This window comes from Eleutherodactylus coqui, chromosome 7 (assembly GCF_035609145.1).
Source record: "Eleutherodactylus coqui strain aEleCoq1 chromosome 7, aEleCoq1.hap1, whole genome shotgun sequence".
NCBI lineage: Eukaryota > Metazoa > Chordata > Amphibia > Anura > Eleutherodactylidae > Eleutherodactylus > Eleutherodactylus coqui.
The window spans coordinates 220,473,113-220,490,196 of record NC_089843.1 but is presented as its reverse complement, the minus strand read 5'-3'; the positions used below and the strand labels follow the sequence as shown (position 1 = coordinate 220,490,196).

Here is a 17,084-nt window from a genome sequence, read left to right as displayed (position 1 = left end):
AAAAAAAAGCTTTAAAAAACATGAAAATTAGAAATAACCAAAACAAGGAAAGAACACCCCGCGCGGTGTGACGTCCCGGCAGCCTGCGGGGAAACTGGGGAAGAAAATGGGCAAAAAACGGGGAGAAGCCAGTCACGTGACACCTCTGGACCACAGCGCCCTCTCACGGACATCCAGGGCCACAACTCCCGTCTAGTAACACCCAGCAGCCCCCATGTGACCTGCGCGTCATCAGACCTCGTAGGAGCCCATCCATTCAACAGCTGAGCCTGTGCCTGGGAGGCCCCGCCTCTTCCCGTGACGTCACACCTACTATGCGCGGCTCCATTGTAAGCGGCGGAGATGTCTGTGAACTACGCGGCCGGCCTGTCCGCCTATGCCGATAAGGGGCGCTGCGGGCTGCCGGAGGTGAGAACAGTGTGTGCATGCGGGAGGGCTGCCCGGAGAGCTTACCGGCTGGCTGTGATCAGCCATCTTGTATGTAGATGGGGGTATACATAAAGCTGTGACACTACTGTTGTGTGCTGCCGCCATGACACCAGCTGTCTGCGGGGTCGCCCCCTGCTGGTGGCAGAATTAGTGTCAGATGTGGTCCTCCCGCTGTCCCAGGGCCGCCCTGTTATTAGGATCCTGCAGGGTAAGCCCCATCGCCCCCCTGCAGCGGCTCCGCCGGGCGCCATACTTGTGTGCCGGGGCTGTACGCTGTTGTTCTCGCTTCCCCATGATGGAACAAAAAAATGGCGGTGATCCGAGCGTTGGGGCTCCAAAACCTGTGTGTCTCCGAAGTGCCTGCTGCCGCAGGTTACACCGCGCCAATCATCACACGGAGTGGTATCCACACGCCAAGATGGCGTCCAGGGATTATGTGAGCGCCTGAGCCGTCCTCTTCGCGCAGCTTGTTACCTAGACGGTGATGTAACGCGAGGCGCTGAGATGCGCTCACAATGGCGCGGGGGGCGCCAAGTCGGTGCGACTCGCAGATTATGTGGTGACGGACGGCCGTTTACACCAGATGATTCGCGATAATCGTCGCCTCTAAATCCGCGGCCGGCGCTTACAGTTTGCAGCTTTGACAATGATGGCTGACTTCTCGCTGTACGGAAACGCCCGGCGGTGATGCCTCTTCACAAGCGCTGACAACCCGCGGTGATGGCGGCGCTACGGCTGCTTGTTTAGCCAGCGGTCGTCCCTTGTCACTGGGACGTAAGATGGTTAAGGGTCACACAGTTTTCCGTAAACCGCGCGGACGTCAGTAATCGGCTTGTCTGTCTGCGAGCCGCCGCGAGACTAGGCGCACACGAGCGGGTCGGATTCCACATGGGGGGTCCGCAGCGGATTCCGGCTGGCCGCCCCTAACTGTCCTGCAGATGACCGCGGCGGTGGCGCACAGGCGGACCTGCGCAGTACAACTTCTTACTTAGTATTTCTCGTCGCCGTAGCGCGATATACGGGTCGCAGGTCACGCGCCTCTGACATCACTGCAGGCCGTCCGCGCGGAATCCCCGGTATAATGGAGCATTCTGCGGTTTCCTTCTACCGCTCATGAAATACCTGACTCGTATTCGCCAGTCTGAAGGAAAATTCGACAATTCATGCCTTCCGGCGCCTGCGGTTTACCACGGACCGTCCATGTGAACGCCGATCGCAGAAAAGGCAGTTCAAATCCGTTTGTGTAAGCCCAGCGACTGCGCCGCGGCCGTAGCGTGGGGCGCCGCCCTTAGAAAGAGCCGTCCAGTCACTCCACTGTTACAGCCCCCCAACCAGTGGCCCTGGTGGTCTGGTGCTGCTGATTGGTGGTCTGCGCCGGTCATGTGACTTTATGGATAGGTCATTACTGCAGTTCCACTTTTCTTTCCTTTGCTCTCACCGTGTTACGCGGCGAACTCACCGCCGTACACAGCAATAGCCGACTGGCACAGGCCGGTAAACCCCCGCAGCATTCTCTCCCCTCTGTCATGTGAATGTAGCCCCAGGCCGTCGCTGCCCCACAACCAGAGGATCAGACGGGCAGTATGGAGGTCGGCCGCAGCGATTACAGACAAGATGGCGTCTGCAGCCAATTATAGCTAATGAGTGTATGTAGAGAGAAATACTTAAGGCCCATTTACACGGGACGAGTGTCGGGCAAACGATGCCCAGCACTTATCCCTGTGTCTCCACGCTCCTGCACAGGAGCGAGCAGAGCTGGCTGGGGGTGTTTTACCTGTGGAAGGTCTCTGCCCCAGTTCCAGGTGCTGTTTTTGGGCGGTCACCACTTTCTCTTCTCTGTGATTGCCCAGCGCTGTCTTGGGAGCGGCACTCGCTTATCACAGGGCAGGTATCACCGATCCGCTCCGTAAGATTAGCTAACCTAAAGATGGCGGCCAGAAGAGAAGGAACGGAGAGCTGCAGGTAATAGTTTGTCCTGAACCGGAGTGTCCTAGTAGGTGAATGAAGCTTGTTGGTGTTAAACCCATTTAATTAAGAGTTAATTACCTGTGGCCACATTCCCTAAATGTCTGATATTCTCTTTTTCTAGATTTTTGACTCTCCAGAAGAGTTGCATCAGAAAGTCAAGGAACTTGCTGATATGATTCGGAAAGCCTCATATGTGGTTGTCCATACGGGGGCCGGGATAAGCACTTCATGCGGGATCCCCGACTTCAGGTGTGTTGTGAATGCGACCAACCCGCCGCGGCCTTCCATTCTATAGCGTAAACGTATATGCAGCACTTTACCAGCCGGAGGGTAAAGACCAAACCTGCCGGCACATACAGGATCCAAGCATGCCATCTCTTGTGGGCACGGGGCCGCGTGGGCCGGCCATCTCTTGTGGGCACGGGGCCGCGTGGGCCGGCCATCTCTTGTGGGCACGGGGCCGCGTGGGCCGGCCATCTCTTGTGGGCACGGGGGCCGCGTGGGCCGGCCATCTCTTGTGGGCCGGCCATCTCTTGTGGGCACGGGGGCCGCGTGGGCCGGCCATCTCTTGTGGGCACGGGGGCCGCGTGGGCCGGCCATCTCTTGTGGGCACGGGGGCCGCGTGGGCCGGCCATCTCTTGTGGGCACGGGGGCCGCGTGGGCCGGCCATCTCTTGTGGGCACGGGGGCCGCGTGGGCCGGCCATCTCTTGTGGGCACGGGGGCCGCGTGGGCCGGCCATCTCTTGTGCGCACGGGGGCCGCGTGGGCCGGCCATCTCTTGTGGGCACGGGGCCGCGTGGGCCGCGCTCTGTGGTTGGACATGTATTGTACACAGAATGCATCGTAGCCTCATAGAAAATCCCGTGTTTAGTGTGAAATCGAATCTTGCCTGTGTGAATTCAGTCTTAGCAGAACACGGAGCACTGGTAGGGCGGTAGATAGAGATGTAGGGTGGTGCAGCACTGTGGGGGGCGAGTGGTGCGGGGTGGTGGGGCGCGGGACGGGTGGTGCGGTGACTGTGGTGGGGGGCGGGCGGTGCGGTGACTGGGGTGGGGGGCGGGCGGTGCGGTGACTGGCGCGGGGTCGGGGAAACTTTGTAGTGGTTGGACAGAAACATGAGCCTGGCTGCTGCATTCAGGATAGATTAGAGGGGAGAGTTACTGATCGGCCTCCCCTCACTGGGAGATATAGTGATCGCGATGAGAATGCATCAGGGCAGCAATAAGAGTTAGTAAGAAAAGGATGGATTCTGGAGAGGTTTTAAATAAAGATTATTGAAACAAATAAATAGCCTCTAGGAACCCCTACCAACTTTTATTAATTTTTTCACAAAAAAGTGCTAAAAATAAGCAACCTCCAACCACCACAAGACAGTAAGTGTCCATACTTACCCCAGCACTCTTGTGGTGTATACACTGAACAGAAATGCTATATCGTCACAGCCTTATGAAATTCATGCCAGATCTCCCCTTCCTTTCAGAGGTCCTAATGGTGTGTGGACATTGGAGGAAAAGGGCTTAGATCCGAAATTTGACACAACGTTTGAAACGGCTCGACCGTCTGCAACGCACATGGGACTCCTCCAGCTGCAGAGAGTTGGAATCCTGAAGTTTTTGGTCAGCCAGAATGTAGATGGCTTACATGTAAGATCCGGATTCCCCAGGTAGGTTGGTGAGGACCCATGTATTCACACGTTAACCCTCCAAGAAAGGCGAGAGTTGGCAACCAGTTCAGATTGTCAGACCGTTTCGGATGGTTGGACGTTCTCAAGTACAAGAATATAAATGTCTTGTGTTTCCTGTAGGATCCGACTACACGCAGGGTTTGTTTGTAGTCTGTAACCGTGGAAACACAAGTCCACATAGAGGTCTACACCACTGTAGAAGATTGTCCATCCAGACTAGATCTGTAAAGATACTGCTGATAGACGCAGTGGAGCAGTAAAGTGATGATGGCAAAAGTACATAAAAACATTATAGGGGTTTCGGTGATTAAAAAAAGGCTATAAGCAGAAAATGATATAAAATCACTAGTTGCCCAATGTGTCCTATTGCTCGGGTCCTGCAGCGGTGACCTTGCCTACATCATTCATGTGATGCTTCAGCGGTTGGCGTGTTCAGCTTCTGACCGCTTAGGCCAGTGATTGGCTTCACTGGTTACCTGAATGCTGCAGGACCTTCAATGAGTGAGGAATGGCTATTGTACTCTGTTTTCTGCCTAAAGTTCTTTAATTTTAAAAATATCCCAGAAAACCCAATTTGGAGACGTCTGCATTAAGCTGGTAACAAAGTGTCTTCTGGCTGCATGTATGCGTCTGAATGTAGACTAATGTCCCGGCCTGACTGTTGGACTCCCTGTCCTGAACGTCGAGGACCATGGGAATCTGATGCACGGACTTTGGGTCAGGAGACCTGCGGTCAGGCCGGGACATTAGTCTGTATTACTGAATCCGCCCAATTCTGCTCCACTGATGGAGGCATTAGTCCTCACCGAAAATGCATAGCCGCTATAGCTGCAGGGCTCTACAGGAAGCTGACATTGTTCTAGCGCCCTAGTATTAGTTCCATTATTAAAAGCAGGATATCTTATATGGCTTGTTAGCAGTTGGCTAAAGACTTGAAGGAAGCATTCTAATAGATGTAGAAGGGCAGTCCGCCTTCCAAGAAAGGATGAGATTGAATGCTCGCAGCCTTGAGGATCTTGGAAGACCTATAGCTAGAATCCACAGCTGCTCCTCCAGAGTGAGCCGATGCCGTCCCCAGGCAGCCACATCGTACACTTTACATGCCTTTCTTATATAGCTAGGCCTCCATCTTTACTAGGGACCCCTCGTATGAAGTTCTTCGTAATGTGCCGGTCTGTTAACCTGTTACTTTATGGTGGCTCAGTATTTTTTTATATTGCAGAGATTACCTGGCGGAGCTTCATGGGAACATGTTCGTGGAGGAATGTTCGAAATGTGGCAAGTAGGTGACTGTATAAAACCTGATTGACTGATACACTGTAACCACTGGGGTTGAGCTGTGGTCGCCTTCCCCGGCCATCAGGGTGTGATCATTGCTGTATGAAGCTGGCCACTATTCATGATGCTGTGGTTAGACTAAACGATTACGAGCGAAACGGAGCAATAACGATTCAGTTTGACCGAAGCCAGCGACTGAGCGATGAACAGGAATCGTGCGCTTCTGGTTCGTCGTTCACCTTCAGCCGGCATAGATATGGGCATTGGCGCGGGCACTCATCGCGCAGCTTATACACTGATCATTCTTGGGTATGTGAAGCGCTGGACGATTAATGAACGAGAATCATACAGTCTAAACGGGCTGCCCGAGCGCAGACCGGCTGCCACTGAGGTCACCAGCTTGTGTACTCGGGCAGATGAGACTCGTGTGATTCTTGGCCCATGTCGAAGGGGCATGCAGGACAAGGCTGTGTGCCGGGGGACATGAATGCGACAAATGGGATACTGGTTAAAACGAGTGTGTTGTGGATAATTCATGTTTCAGGAAACTGTTTTTTATTCTTCACTTTTGCTACTTCTAAACTCCTTGGAGGCGGCCATAGAGGAGGCCCGCACGGCCTGTAGAGGGCAGCAGGGTGTGAGCTATAGGGCTCAATGGACAAAGGTTGATGACAGTGTAGGGGCTCACAAGTAACCGAGGACCCTGGACACGGACCTCCGCCACATTAACACCAAGGGATTCCTTAGATCCATCCAGCGTTATGCTATTACTCTCCTAGCCAAGAAAAGTACCTCTCTCAAAAATCTCCTAATATGGTGCTGCTACACCTCCTCATCGAGTGTCCCGAAGAGGCATATTCCAGGTCAGTGACCTCCCCAAAAGCCTCGGCTAACTGGACAGTGGCAATAATATTTGGGAGAGTAAATGGGGGGGGGGGGGAAGCAATTCAGCCATTGTTTTTCCACATATTAATTAACAAGTTCTGTACCCCAAATAGTTCTAATAAGAAAATAATATATATATATATATACAACACCTCCTGCAAAAAAGACTGTAAAAAGACTGCAGCGTGAAATGTGCGGCTATTGTGGAAAACATACGGACAACGGCAGTTACTATCGCCGCAATTGTACCAACAACGGCGCGGAACTTAAAAAGCAAAATTGATGGCGGAATATCTGAGTTTTTCTCAGTCTTTCTTCCAGAAAGAAGATAATCAGTGACTTAAACTTACCCTCACTGAAGGAATCTCAGGATGGGTGGAAGGCATCCTCAAACCACTGGTGAGAAACACAACCAGCTACCTGCAAGACACCACGGACCTACTGAACAAACTGTCAACCGTAGGTCCCCTCCCCAATGGCACCATCCTGGCCACTATGGATGTGGAATCCTTATATTCCAACATCCCACACGAGGATGGACTGACTGCCTGCCAGGCGCACCTTGAGGCCAATGGGGTCGCCTCGGATGCAGTGCTGCAACTCACAAGATTCATTCTCACACACAATTATTTCTCCTTTGGCAAAGAGAAATTCCTGCAACTCACGGGGACTGCCATGGGCAGTAAAATGGCACCGCAATATGCCAACCTTTTTATGGCAAAACTGGAGAGTGACTTTCTGGCCTCTTGCCCCAGCAAACCATTGGCCTACTTCCGCTACATTGATGACATCATAATCATCTGGACCCACACCAAACAAGAATTAATAAAATTCCATGAAAGATTCAATGCATTCCACCCACCATAAACCTGACATTAAGCTACTCGCATACAGAAATCAACTTTTTGGACACCACCATAAAAATTTCAAACAACTCAATACAGACATCCCTGTACCGAAAACCGATTGATCGGCCCACATACCTCAGATGGGACAGTTTCCATCCTAAACACATCAAAAAGTCCATTGTCTACAGCCAGGCCATCAGATACAACCGGATCTGCTCCAACCCAACGGACAGAGAGGAACATTTGTACCATCTTAAAAGAACATTTATAAATCAGGGCTACCATCCCACCTCAATTGATGACCAAATCACCAGAGCCACCAGGATATCCAGGAGTCACCAGAGCCACCAGGATATCCAGGAGTCACCAGAGCCACCAGGATATCCAGGAGTCACCAGAGCCACCAGGATATCCAGGAGTCACCAGAGCCACCAGGATATCCAGGAGTCACCAGAGCCACCAGGATATCCAGGAGTCACCAGAGCCACCAGGATATCCAGGAGTCACCAGAGCCACCAGGATATCCAGGAGTCACCAGAGCCACCAGGATATCCAGGAGTCACCAGAGCCACCAGGATATCCAGGAGTCACCAGAGCCACCAGGATACCCAGGAGTCACCAGAGCCACCAGGATACCCAGGAGTCACCAGAGCCACCAGGATACCCAGGAGTCACCAGAGCCACCAGGATACCCAGGAGTCACCAGAGCCACCAGGATACCCAGGAGTCACCAGAGCCACCAGGATACCCAGGAGTCACCAGAGCCACCAGGATACCCAGGAGTCACCAGAGCCACCAGGATACCCAGGAGTCACCAGAGCCACCAGGATACCCAGGAGTCACCAGAGCCACCAGGATACCCAGGAGTCACCAGAGCCACCAGGATACCCAGGAGTCACCAGAGCCACCAGGATACCCAGGAGTCACCAGAGCCACCAGGATACCCAGGAGTCACCAGAGCCACCAGGATACCCAGGAGTCACCAGAGCCACCAGGATACCCAGGAGTCACCAGAGCCACCAGGATACCCAGGAGTCACCAGAGCCACCAGGATACCCAGGAGTCACCAGAGCCACCAGGATACCCAGGAGTCACCAGAGCCACCAGGATACCCAGGAGTCACCAGAGCCACCAGGATACCCAGGAGTCACCAGAGCCACCAGGATACCCAGGAGTCACCAGAGCCACCAGGATACCCAGGAGTCACCAGAGCCACCAGGATACCCAGGAGTCACCAGAGCCACCAGGATACCCAGGAGTCACCAGAGCCACCAGGATACCCAGGAGTCACCAGAGCCACCAGGATACCCAGGAGTCACCAGAGCCACCAGGATACCCAGGAGTCACCAGAGCCACCAGGATACCCAGGAGTCACCAGAGCCACCAGGATACCCAGGAGTCACCAGAGCCACCAGGATACCCAGGAGTCAACTACTCCAATACAAGGAGAAGGAAAGAAACAATCGTGTGCCTCTAGTAGTGACCTACAATCCGCAACTAGAGGTACTAAGGAAAACCGCAAGAAAACTCCACCATACCCTGCACAAGGATGACCGTCTGAAAACCATATTCCCGGACCCTCCGCTTCTGTGTTACAGGCAACCTCCTAACTTGAGGAACTTTATAATCAGGAGTGCATTACCCTCTGACACACAAAAAGGAACTTATCCCTGTAATGTAAGGAGCTGTAAGACCTGCTCACATATACTGACTACGGACAGGATACGGATCCCCAACACACAGCAGGACTATAAGATCCCAGGGACATTTACATGTTCCTCGTCCAATGTTGTGTACCTGATCCGGTGCAACAAATGTCCTGTTGGGGGTCTTTATGTTGGGGAAACAGGACAGAAACTGAAAGCCAGGATGAAATCTCATCGCCACACGATTGAACACAGAAAAAGGGATTACCTGTGGCCGAACACTTCTCTAACCATGGACATGACATAGGAGATATGAGAGTTTTGATATTGAAGGGTGGTTTCAAGTCACAAAACCACAGAAGAATTTGGGAATATAAATTGATAACAACCTTTGACCCGCTGAATACGGGGTTAAACTATTCCCCAGGATTTATGCGTGAATGGGAAGTGTGAGACTTGATTGCACAGATAAGACCCCCATCAGCAGTAATTCATGGACCATAAACTCTCACTCCCTTATCAGTGCTTAGCTAAAAATGTTTGTGTAAATCTTGTAGAAAGTCAAGCCTGCTGACTTTTTCCCCCCTCCAACAGTAATTTAGGGACCATAAAACTTTCACTCCGCTATCAGTGCCTAGACAAAAAAAGTTTGTTTGCTGTTGCAGAATTCCTTTTAAGTGCGAACCAATCACATCCATATCTGTGCCTTGTCATAAGTGTGTGTGTGTGTGTGTGTGTGTGTGTGTGTGTGTGTGTGTGTGTGTGTGTGTGTGTGTGTATATATATATATATATATATATCCATATCTGTGCCTTGCCATAAGTATGTGTGTTATAAGTGTGTATAAATATGCATGCCTCTTCAGATCCAATCCATTTAAGCCGGAAGAAGTACCCTGCGTTGGTACGAAAGCTCGCTATTATTACATCATGTATTTTTGTTAGCCATTAAAAGGTATCATATCTACAAGATTACGTCGTTTCTCTTACTGAGAACAATCACATTTTAAATTTACCCCAGAATGGTGCTGCTGAAAAAGACAAAAAAGCAAAAACTCATGGCTACTTCAATGGAAAGATAATGGTCTTTATGCCAAAATAGGCTTGGTACTTATGGGGTTAATCTGCTAAATGGACAGCTTGTAGCATTCCGTCCCCTTTATGATTGAGGGGTCTTGTTAGCGTTTTTACTGCTCAGCTGTTGGTTAAAATACATCTTCTCTTCTCTTCTCTTTTCCTTCCAGACAGTATGTCCGTGATGATGTGGTTGGGACCATGGGCCTGAAGCCCACCGGCAGACTATGTGATGTTCCTAAAGTGAGAGGCCTACGAGCGTGCAGGTAAAAGGGAAATGTGTAGCTGCAGAAGGTGGTTTGGCCAACCCCCATTCCCCTCCTCTAGAGGGTTTGACAAGCTGCTGATTACAATAGAGGGTAGATGGTTGTCTGCTTTTCTTCACAATCACATGTTTGCCTGGAGCCGTACACAAGAAAAACAGCCAAAAACCACCCAGGAAATACGTTTTAACCCCTTAGTGACCACCCCATAGTGTTTTTACATCCTAGCTTGCTGGGCCTTAAACCTCCGGGACGTAAAAACATGCTCACTGCAGGGATTAAAAACCCTGCAAGCTGTGGATGCGACAGCTCCATGCTGCTGGCTCCTGGAGGTAGCCGACAACCTCGAGCTGTCATCCCGGGCCACGCGCCCTGGCGGTCATATGAAAGTCAATGAAAAGTCAATAAAAGTGAAAGCTTTAGCTGCCCTGATGGAGCGGACCCAGGGCAGCTGAAAGTACTTGCCACCGCCCTCCACAATATCCCGCGGCATTCTGGCCTCCCGGTCCCGTCGGCGCCTTTTGTACATGCGCACCGGACATCATACACCGGGCGTGTGCATCGGAGGCCGCGTGTCCCAGGCAATTTAAAAACTCTCTGGCTCCCAGCTAACGTGTAGCCCAGAGCAGAGAGAGATCCCCAGGAGCCGCTGTTTGTGGCTCCTGGTCACATGATCGCTGTTATCCATTGGATGGGGGGGGGGTTAAAAAAAAGTTTTAAGCTTCATTTCCTCTCATGGATCATATCTGTGAGGGGAGGTAAGATTATGCACCTAAGGCCCCCGGATTTATCTGCAGACTTCACCACGGCTTCTGCGCCCGCTGCAAAAATTTCAGACGCATGCCGCAGCTTGCCAGTGTAATTTTAAAACTCTCTGCTCCTGGCTATCAAACGTAGCCAAGAGCCCGGGGATTTCACGGGGGGCCACGGTATGCTGTCATGTCACTGCCGTTATCCAATGGATAATGGAGATTACGTAAAAGTTAAGTGAATACATTAAGGGGTGTAGTTTTTTAAATGGGGTCGTCTATCATTCTGACACCTATGAGCCTTTACAATCTTGGCTTGGTGCAGAAAAACAAAGTGTTCCTCAAAATGTTAATAATCAATGTTAAATTTGTGCGTCTCCTAAATGGTTAAAAAAAAACAGTTTTTCCAATGTGCTTCCAGAATAAAGTAAACAGATGAGATGTATAGCTCATCAAAAATGTGTACAGCGTGTTTGCACATATTTGAGATATTGAAGTTGAAAATATGCCAATTTTTAAAAACTTTTCCCAATTTTGGTGCTTTTAATAAATCTACAGATTTTATCGGACTATTTTTTCCGCCTAAATGAAGTACAACATGTGGCGAAAAAACAAGGTCAGAATCACTGGGATATGCAGAGCCTTTACGGAGTTATATGTTACGTGACACATGGCAGATTTTCAAAATTTGGCTCCGTCACGGAGGTGCAAACAGGCTTCGTCACTAAGGGGTTAAAGTGTCCCTGAACACTGACAGTATGGTGACTGGTGCGAGCGTCTAAAATACCTCAGGTTTTTTTTTTGATCCTTCCAAAGTTAGGAGGATTGTTAGCGTACGGTGGCTGACGGTTGGCAGCACTAATCCTCATTAAGCCGGTCAGTATTTATTTGGCTATCTGCCCCTAAACTCAGTCTAATCACAAATTGCATAATCCCACAGTGAGATGTCTGCATCATCTGGGCAATGTGAAGCTGACAACCGGCTTCCTCATTACCGCGCGGTCTGATCCCTATTCTTGGGGGTTTCTCCAGATTTCACCCAACTAAAATGCCAATTCTCCTTGTTTTCAGGGGGAAGCTGACTGATACGATCCTGGATTGGGAGGACGCTCTGCCGGATAAGGACCTGACGCTCGCGCATGAAGCTTGCAGGTCTCTGGGCTGAATGAGCTTAGGTTTTAGCACTTATTCTCTTCTGCAATAACCTCATATCGGGTTTCCTTTTCCTTGTAGAAAAGCCGATCTGGCCATCACACTGGGAACGTCTCTTCAGATTAAACCCAGTGGGAATCTTCCTCTGTTGACCAAGCGCAAGGGTGGGAAACTTGTCATCGTGAATCTGCAGCCAACCAAACATGTGAGTGAACAAGATCTGTAGTGTTTGTGGAAAGCCTTTAGATCTATTGGGCAGATCTGATTGGGAATCTCCATTATTCTGACATGTTTTATAGATGGGTGAGAACGTCACATCAACTTGGAATCTTATGGTCATTCAAGGGGTGCATTGTTGGGACGTAGACCTCTAAACAGCGTTTACTCAACTCCAGTCCTCAGGGACCCCAACAGGCCATGTTGTCAGGATCTCCTCAGTGTTGCACAGGTGATGTAATTATGGTCGGGGCCTCAGACATCGCCACAGGGGTTCTTACTATAGGATATCCTGAAGACATGACCTGTTGGGGTCCCTGAGGACTGGAGTTGAGAAACATTGCATTACACAGTGTTTTGTTTCTGTCTATGCAAATAGTTTGAGCACTTTTCCCCCTAAGTATAGGGTTTTTTTTTTTTTTATTCTGTTAACGTGTTAAAGAATCATCCAGCCATGTAGTTTTTGACATGTTCTAAAGACACTTTGGGCATTGGTGGGGGTTCGGCCCCTGGGTTCTACAAGTCCTTTAAAGCCGCTGACATCTCTGATTTGAGTGGTTGCGCTCCAAAAGTCCTCCCTGACTAAAACCTCCAACCACTGCAGCCCAGCCCAAAGTGGTAGAAGGGACACAAGGCTGCTACAGACTCACAGGCCACGTTCACGCAAGTGTCGATCTTGTGAGCTGCGTAAAACTCGCACAAATATGAACGCCGTTCTTTTGAATGTAGTCCTACACGGGAGTTTATTTTTTTATTCTTCCCCCACGGCGATGCTGTAAGGTGAAAAATCGCTCCGTGTCCTAGTCTATTTTTGGGGGGGGGACGCATCACCCATTGTTTTCCATTGGACAGTCAAACACATCGCATGCGATAAGATGTTCCCGATTTGAAATTAAAAAAACACTTGCCAATCCTCCGTTGTATGAAAAGCTCCTTCGCATCTGTGGGTAAATTGCGCGTTGACTAGTGCGATGTCAGGTTTCTTGGCCCGATATCGCGCTTGCCCTTGGGAGGTAGCATAACTTTCTGTTCCATCACAAGCTTTTTGGGTTGGGTTCTTTTTAGCTTCTGCAGCCCTGAGTCCGACCCACACTGATGAGGTATTGGTGAAATCTCCTAGTACCAGCCCATATATTGTGCCCGCTTGTACATGTGTCCATATTCTTGGCATGATGGACTGCACCACTGCATGTATCTGTTGTACTGTATATACGGTATATGCTCCGATCTGTTTCATGTGGCACACAATGCCAAGACCTTCTCTTACCTGCACTTGTCAGACCGATGAGTAAATTGGGCTCTCTACCTTTCCCTAGGATCGTTACGGTGACCTGCGCATTCATGGATACGTGGACGAAGTAATGACGCAGTTAATGCAGCATCTCGGTCTTGAAATTCCTGTGTGGAGCGGTCCACCAACTAAACGAGAATCAAAAGAGGAGGCCGGTGACCACCCGATAGACTGCAATGGGGATTCAGGCTCTGCACATATTAAAAAGGAGGAAAAGGACGATTGTATTGAGGAGAAGCCGCACCTGCCAAAAAGGGCGAAGGTGGAGGCGACAATCACATGAATCTGGATAAACAGCCGCTGAAAGATGTTCTCGCTGAAGGGATAATTTGAAGCTCAGACGTCTTTAAACTTATAAGAAATGATCAAAGTGCATTGGAATGGGAGCAGAACGGGGCGATCACAAGGATTGTCCAATCTCCCAGCCGGCTGTCCTGTACATGGCCTTACATTGTACATTCATCGGGGGGTTTAGTTTCAGGATTTTCTAAACTATTCTACTGTAAATATCCGTTTTGTATAAGGAAAACAAAGGCGTGGGACATTATTTCAGATGTTAAGGAGGTTTGATTAGGATTAGTAAAAAGGGTCCGCTACTAGAAGAGCCAATCCATGGCAGTCCTTGGGCTACCTCATTGCATCTTATCCCATTCACGTGAATAGAGCTGAGCTGCGATCCCGGAAGCATCCGACGGGCGGGTGTTGTGCTACTTCTACCAAGAGAGCGGACCCTTTTTATTAATCCTGGATGAACCCCTCTAACCACACTCTTCCAATTTTATGAGGTTCTGCATTTAAGGTTAGTTTTTTTTCCATCAGACCAAAGTGTTACAAAATGCAAGTGACTCAAAAGTGAACCAATTATAGGAAATACAACCAAGCGGACACATAAGCTAGCCGGTGACTGAATGTTCCTTTTGCAGACGGCTCGCTCCCCTTAGGCCGGCGGCACATGAGCGCGTCATTTTTGTGGAATGAATGATGTTTCTTGCGTGCACATAGGCATAGTTACTGTACTTTTTCCGCGTGCAAGGCATTTGCGCGCGGTAAAAAGAAAAGTGCAGTGATTGCAACGACTAATTAGTCTAATGAATTCCAGATGTGGTGTTTTTCCTGTGCAGTATTTTACGTAACTCCTAGCGTACATTGCGCACATTTACACATCCCCATTGACTTCTAAGGGGACTTTTGGTGCACAAATGCACGGGGGGAAAAAAACATGCGGTGTTTTTGTGTTTTGTCATCACTGCCTCTTCATTATTTAGCAGACCCTGCAGTGAACCTCATATAGCGGCTGTGTCTGTGATGGCAGCACCATCCCATTCACTTAACAAACATGATGTTGCAGTCGCAAAGAAGAGGTGCTTGATCATGCCACTGCCCCTTTAAACAGCTGATCAGTTGGGGTGTTGAGTCCTACTTATATTGAGAATGACTTCTAAGGAAAGATCATCAATATCAAAGTCCTGGAAACCCCCGCCCCCTAATTTAATTTCAATGTGAGGCTTTAGACAAGGAACTGAGGTAGATTGTTTCTTCCTTGGGCCGTTTTCACACAGCTGAGAAACTGGCGTGAGATCTGTGCGTTCGGAGACGCACATCCCTGAATGGAGTCCTATACAGAAGTCATGTTTTTCCATACTTCAGTGCAGGAAAAAGTCGCTGCGTGTCCTATCTTTTCACATCCCTCAAGAACGTATTGCCCATTGTTTCAATGGGACAGTAAAACGCAGCGCACGGCGTGGGATGTGATGTCTCCCATTGAAATCGATTAGGAACGCTTGCCGATCCTCCGACCGGGCTGGAAGCTGCTCTGGAGGATCGCCACCTCACTAAAGTGACGCAAGGTGTTTTCCGGGCAAAAACACCATGAAAACGCAGGTTGGCGAGCGGAATATCGCGTCCAGTTTCTCGGCCCGATTTCGCACGCGCCTGAGTAGGTAGCCGTACTGCTAAACTGTTTTACACACAAATGTGGTGCTGAAGGAGTTGAATATATTCTAGAAATCCATCGTGCTGGCGGCCTGATCAGTCGTCGCTTCTGTACTCTGATGTCACGTTTATGTGTGTGCGGCACAAACAGCCGAAATGATTGGTGACCCCATGGAGACGTGCAGCGACTCAGGAGACGGCATCTTACCTTCTTTATATTACCTAACGTTCTGTAGAACCTCCGTCAAGTAAATGTGTTCGTTTCTTGCAGGAAAAATAAGTGAAGTCGGACAATTTATGTATCCAAGATTCTTGGTGCCGCCATTTTAACTTGGACTTCACTCTCTTTCTTTTTTAGAGTCTCTTATGGTCATGGGTTCCTGTCATATGTACACTCTGACAAGTCTGACCAACTTGTACTGGCAGTAATAAAAAGTATACAATTTTCTTAATATATATTTTCTTCTAGATATATATTTTACATACATGTTTTAGCATGATGATACCAGAGTACGGAGGTTCTTCAGGCTACCTCACCACACGGTTAAACATGTGTCCGGAATTTAATGACCTGCAAGTAGAAGAAAACTAGAAACTTAAGCTAGAGCTGGTAATGGAAGGATAAGGATGTGGTTAAGAGGTCGGTTGAGATAAAACCTGTTGCAGTTCTTCAGTGCTCACATGTGTAATTTTGAGAACAAAAACTAGAATTAATCTTACTGTTAATTCCTCTTCCCGAGTCGTCTCCACGACAGCACCACCTGAGATCATCTCCTCCTGATAGGACAGGAACACACCGAGAGGTTAAAGTCTCCCCCTGTTCCCCACCTTCCTCAGTGTTTTCCTGTCCTGCCAGGAGGCAGGATCACCGAGAGGGGCTGGTGGAGACGCCAGCCTGAAGATCCTTACCGGCGGATCGGAGGGCAGTGGGTCAGCCTCCCCTCCCTTCCTGCAGAGTGGCTGCTGGGACGCCACATGGGGTGGTTCACCCGGGCCAGGTTCCTCCTGCAGCGGCCCAGGGCGGGTTCAAAGCGGGGCTCCAGCTCTGCTCCTGTGCCGGCTTAGGACCGGGCACGGCGCTTCCAGGATCCCCTTGACTAGCGCGATGACGTCGGCTCGGCCGGCGCGTGAAGGGGGCGGGGCTTAGTCCAAAAGGCGCCAAATTTTAAAAAACATAGGAACCTGAGAGAAGATGGAGGCGCAAGTCAGGTAAAAGCCATTCGGTCAGTGTCTGGCTTACTGCCCCAAGAGTGTCTGCAGCACCAGCAGTAAACATGAGTGCTCCAGCCCCAGAGAGTGCAGAATATTCAGCCGCAGAGGTAACTGTAAGTAGCCAGTGGGGCAAACAAGGTCATGCAAATTCCTATGTGTAATTGTGACTGTTGCATCCTTATCCGTAAAAAAAATTGTTTATCCGCCAGGGGGATAAAAGGGATGCCCCTCCCAGAACAAAAGCAAAAAAATGCACAGAATGCGGAGCAGGACTGCCGGCTACGTATGGGAAGTCGTTAAGGAGGAATTGGGGGGATTCCTCGAGGATGTCAGGGAGGAGGTACGGTCAGCCCTGACAACTCTAAAAACACCACCAACTGGGGCATCCAGGGCGAAACGCTGGAGAAGGGCGTGTAGCCCAGAAGAGCACTCCGATTCTGAAAAGAGTTCGGGGTCAG

The 17,084-nt window shown here is 49.9% G+C and overlaps 1 protein-coding gene across 1 annotated transcript; it reads left to right on the top strand.

The window, feature by feature from the left end:
* Positions 1-290: 290 nt before the first annotated feature.
* SIRT6 (sirtuin 6) lies at positions 291-15,866 on the top strand. The gene is made up of 8 exons (XM_066574432.1): positions 291-408; positions 2,519-2,646; positions 3,878-4,060; positions 5,304-5,363; positions 9,982-10,077; positions 11,895-11,975; positions 12,057-12,180; positions 13,508-15,866. Exons 1-8 carry the CDS (start codon positions 343-345, stop codon positions 13,763-13,765), a joined length of 996 nt encoding a protein of 331 aa, XP_066430529.1. The 5' UTR covers positions 291-342; the 3' UTR covers positions 13,766-15,866.
* The last annotated feature ends 1,218 nt before the right edge of the window (positions 15,867-17,084 follow it).

Coding starts and splice junctions, on each gene's coding strand:
- SIRT6 (XM_066574432.1), top strand. CDS start 343: ATGTCTGTGAACTACGCGGCCGGCCTGTCCGCCTATGCCGATAAGGGG. Junction 2,647..3,877: donor TGCGGGATCCCCGACTTCAG/GTGTGTTGTGAA, acceptor CCTTCCTTTCAG/AGGTCCTAATGGTGTGTGGA. Junction 11,976..12,056: donor CTCGCGCATGAAGCTTGCAG/GTCTCTGGGCTG, acceptor TTTTCCTTGTAG/AAAAGCCGATCTGGCCATCA.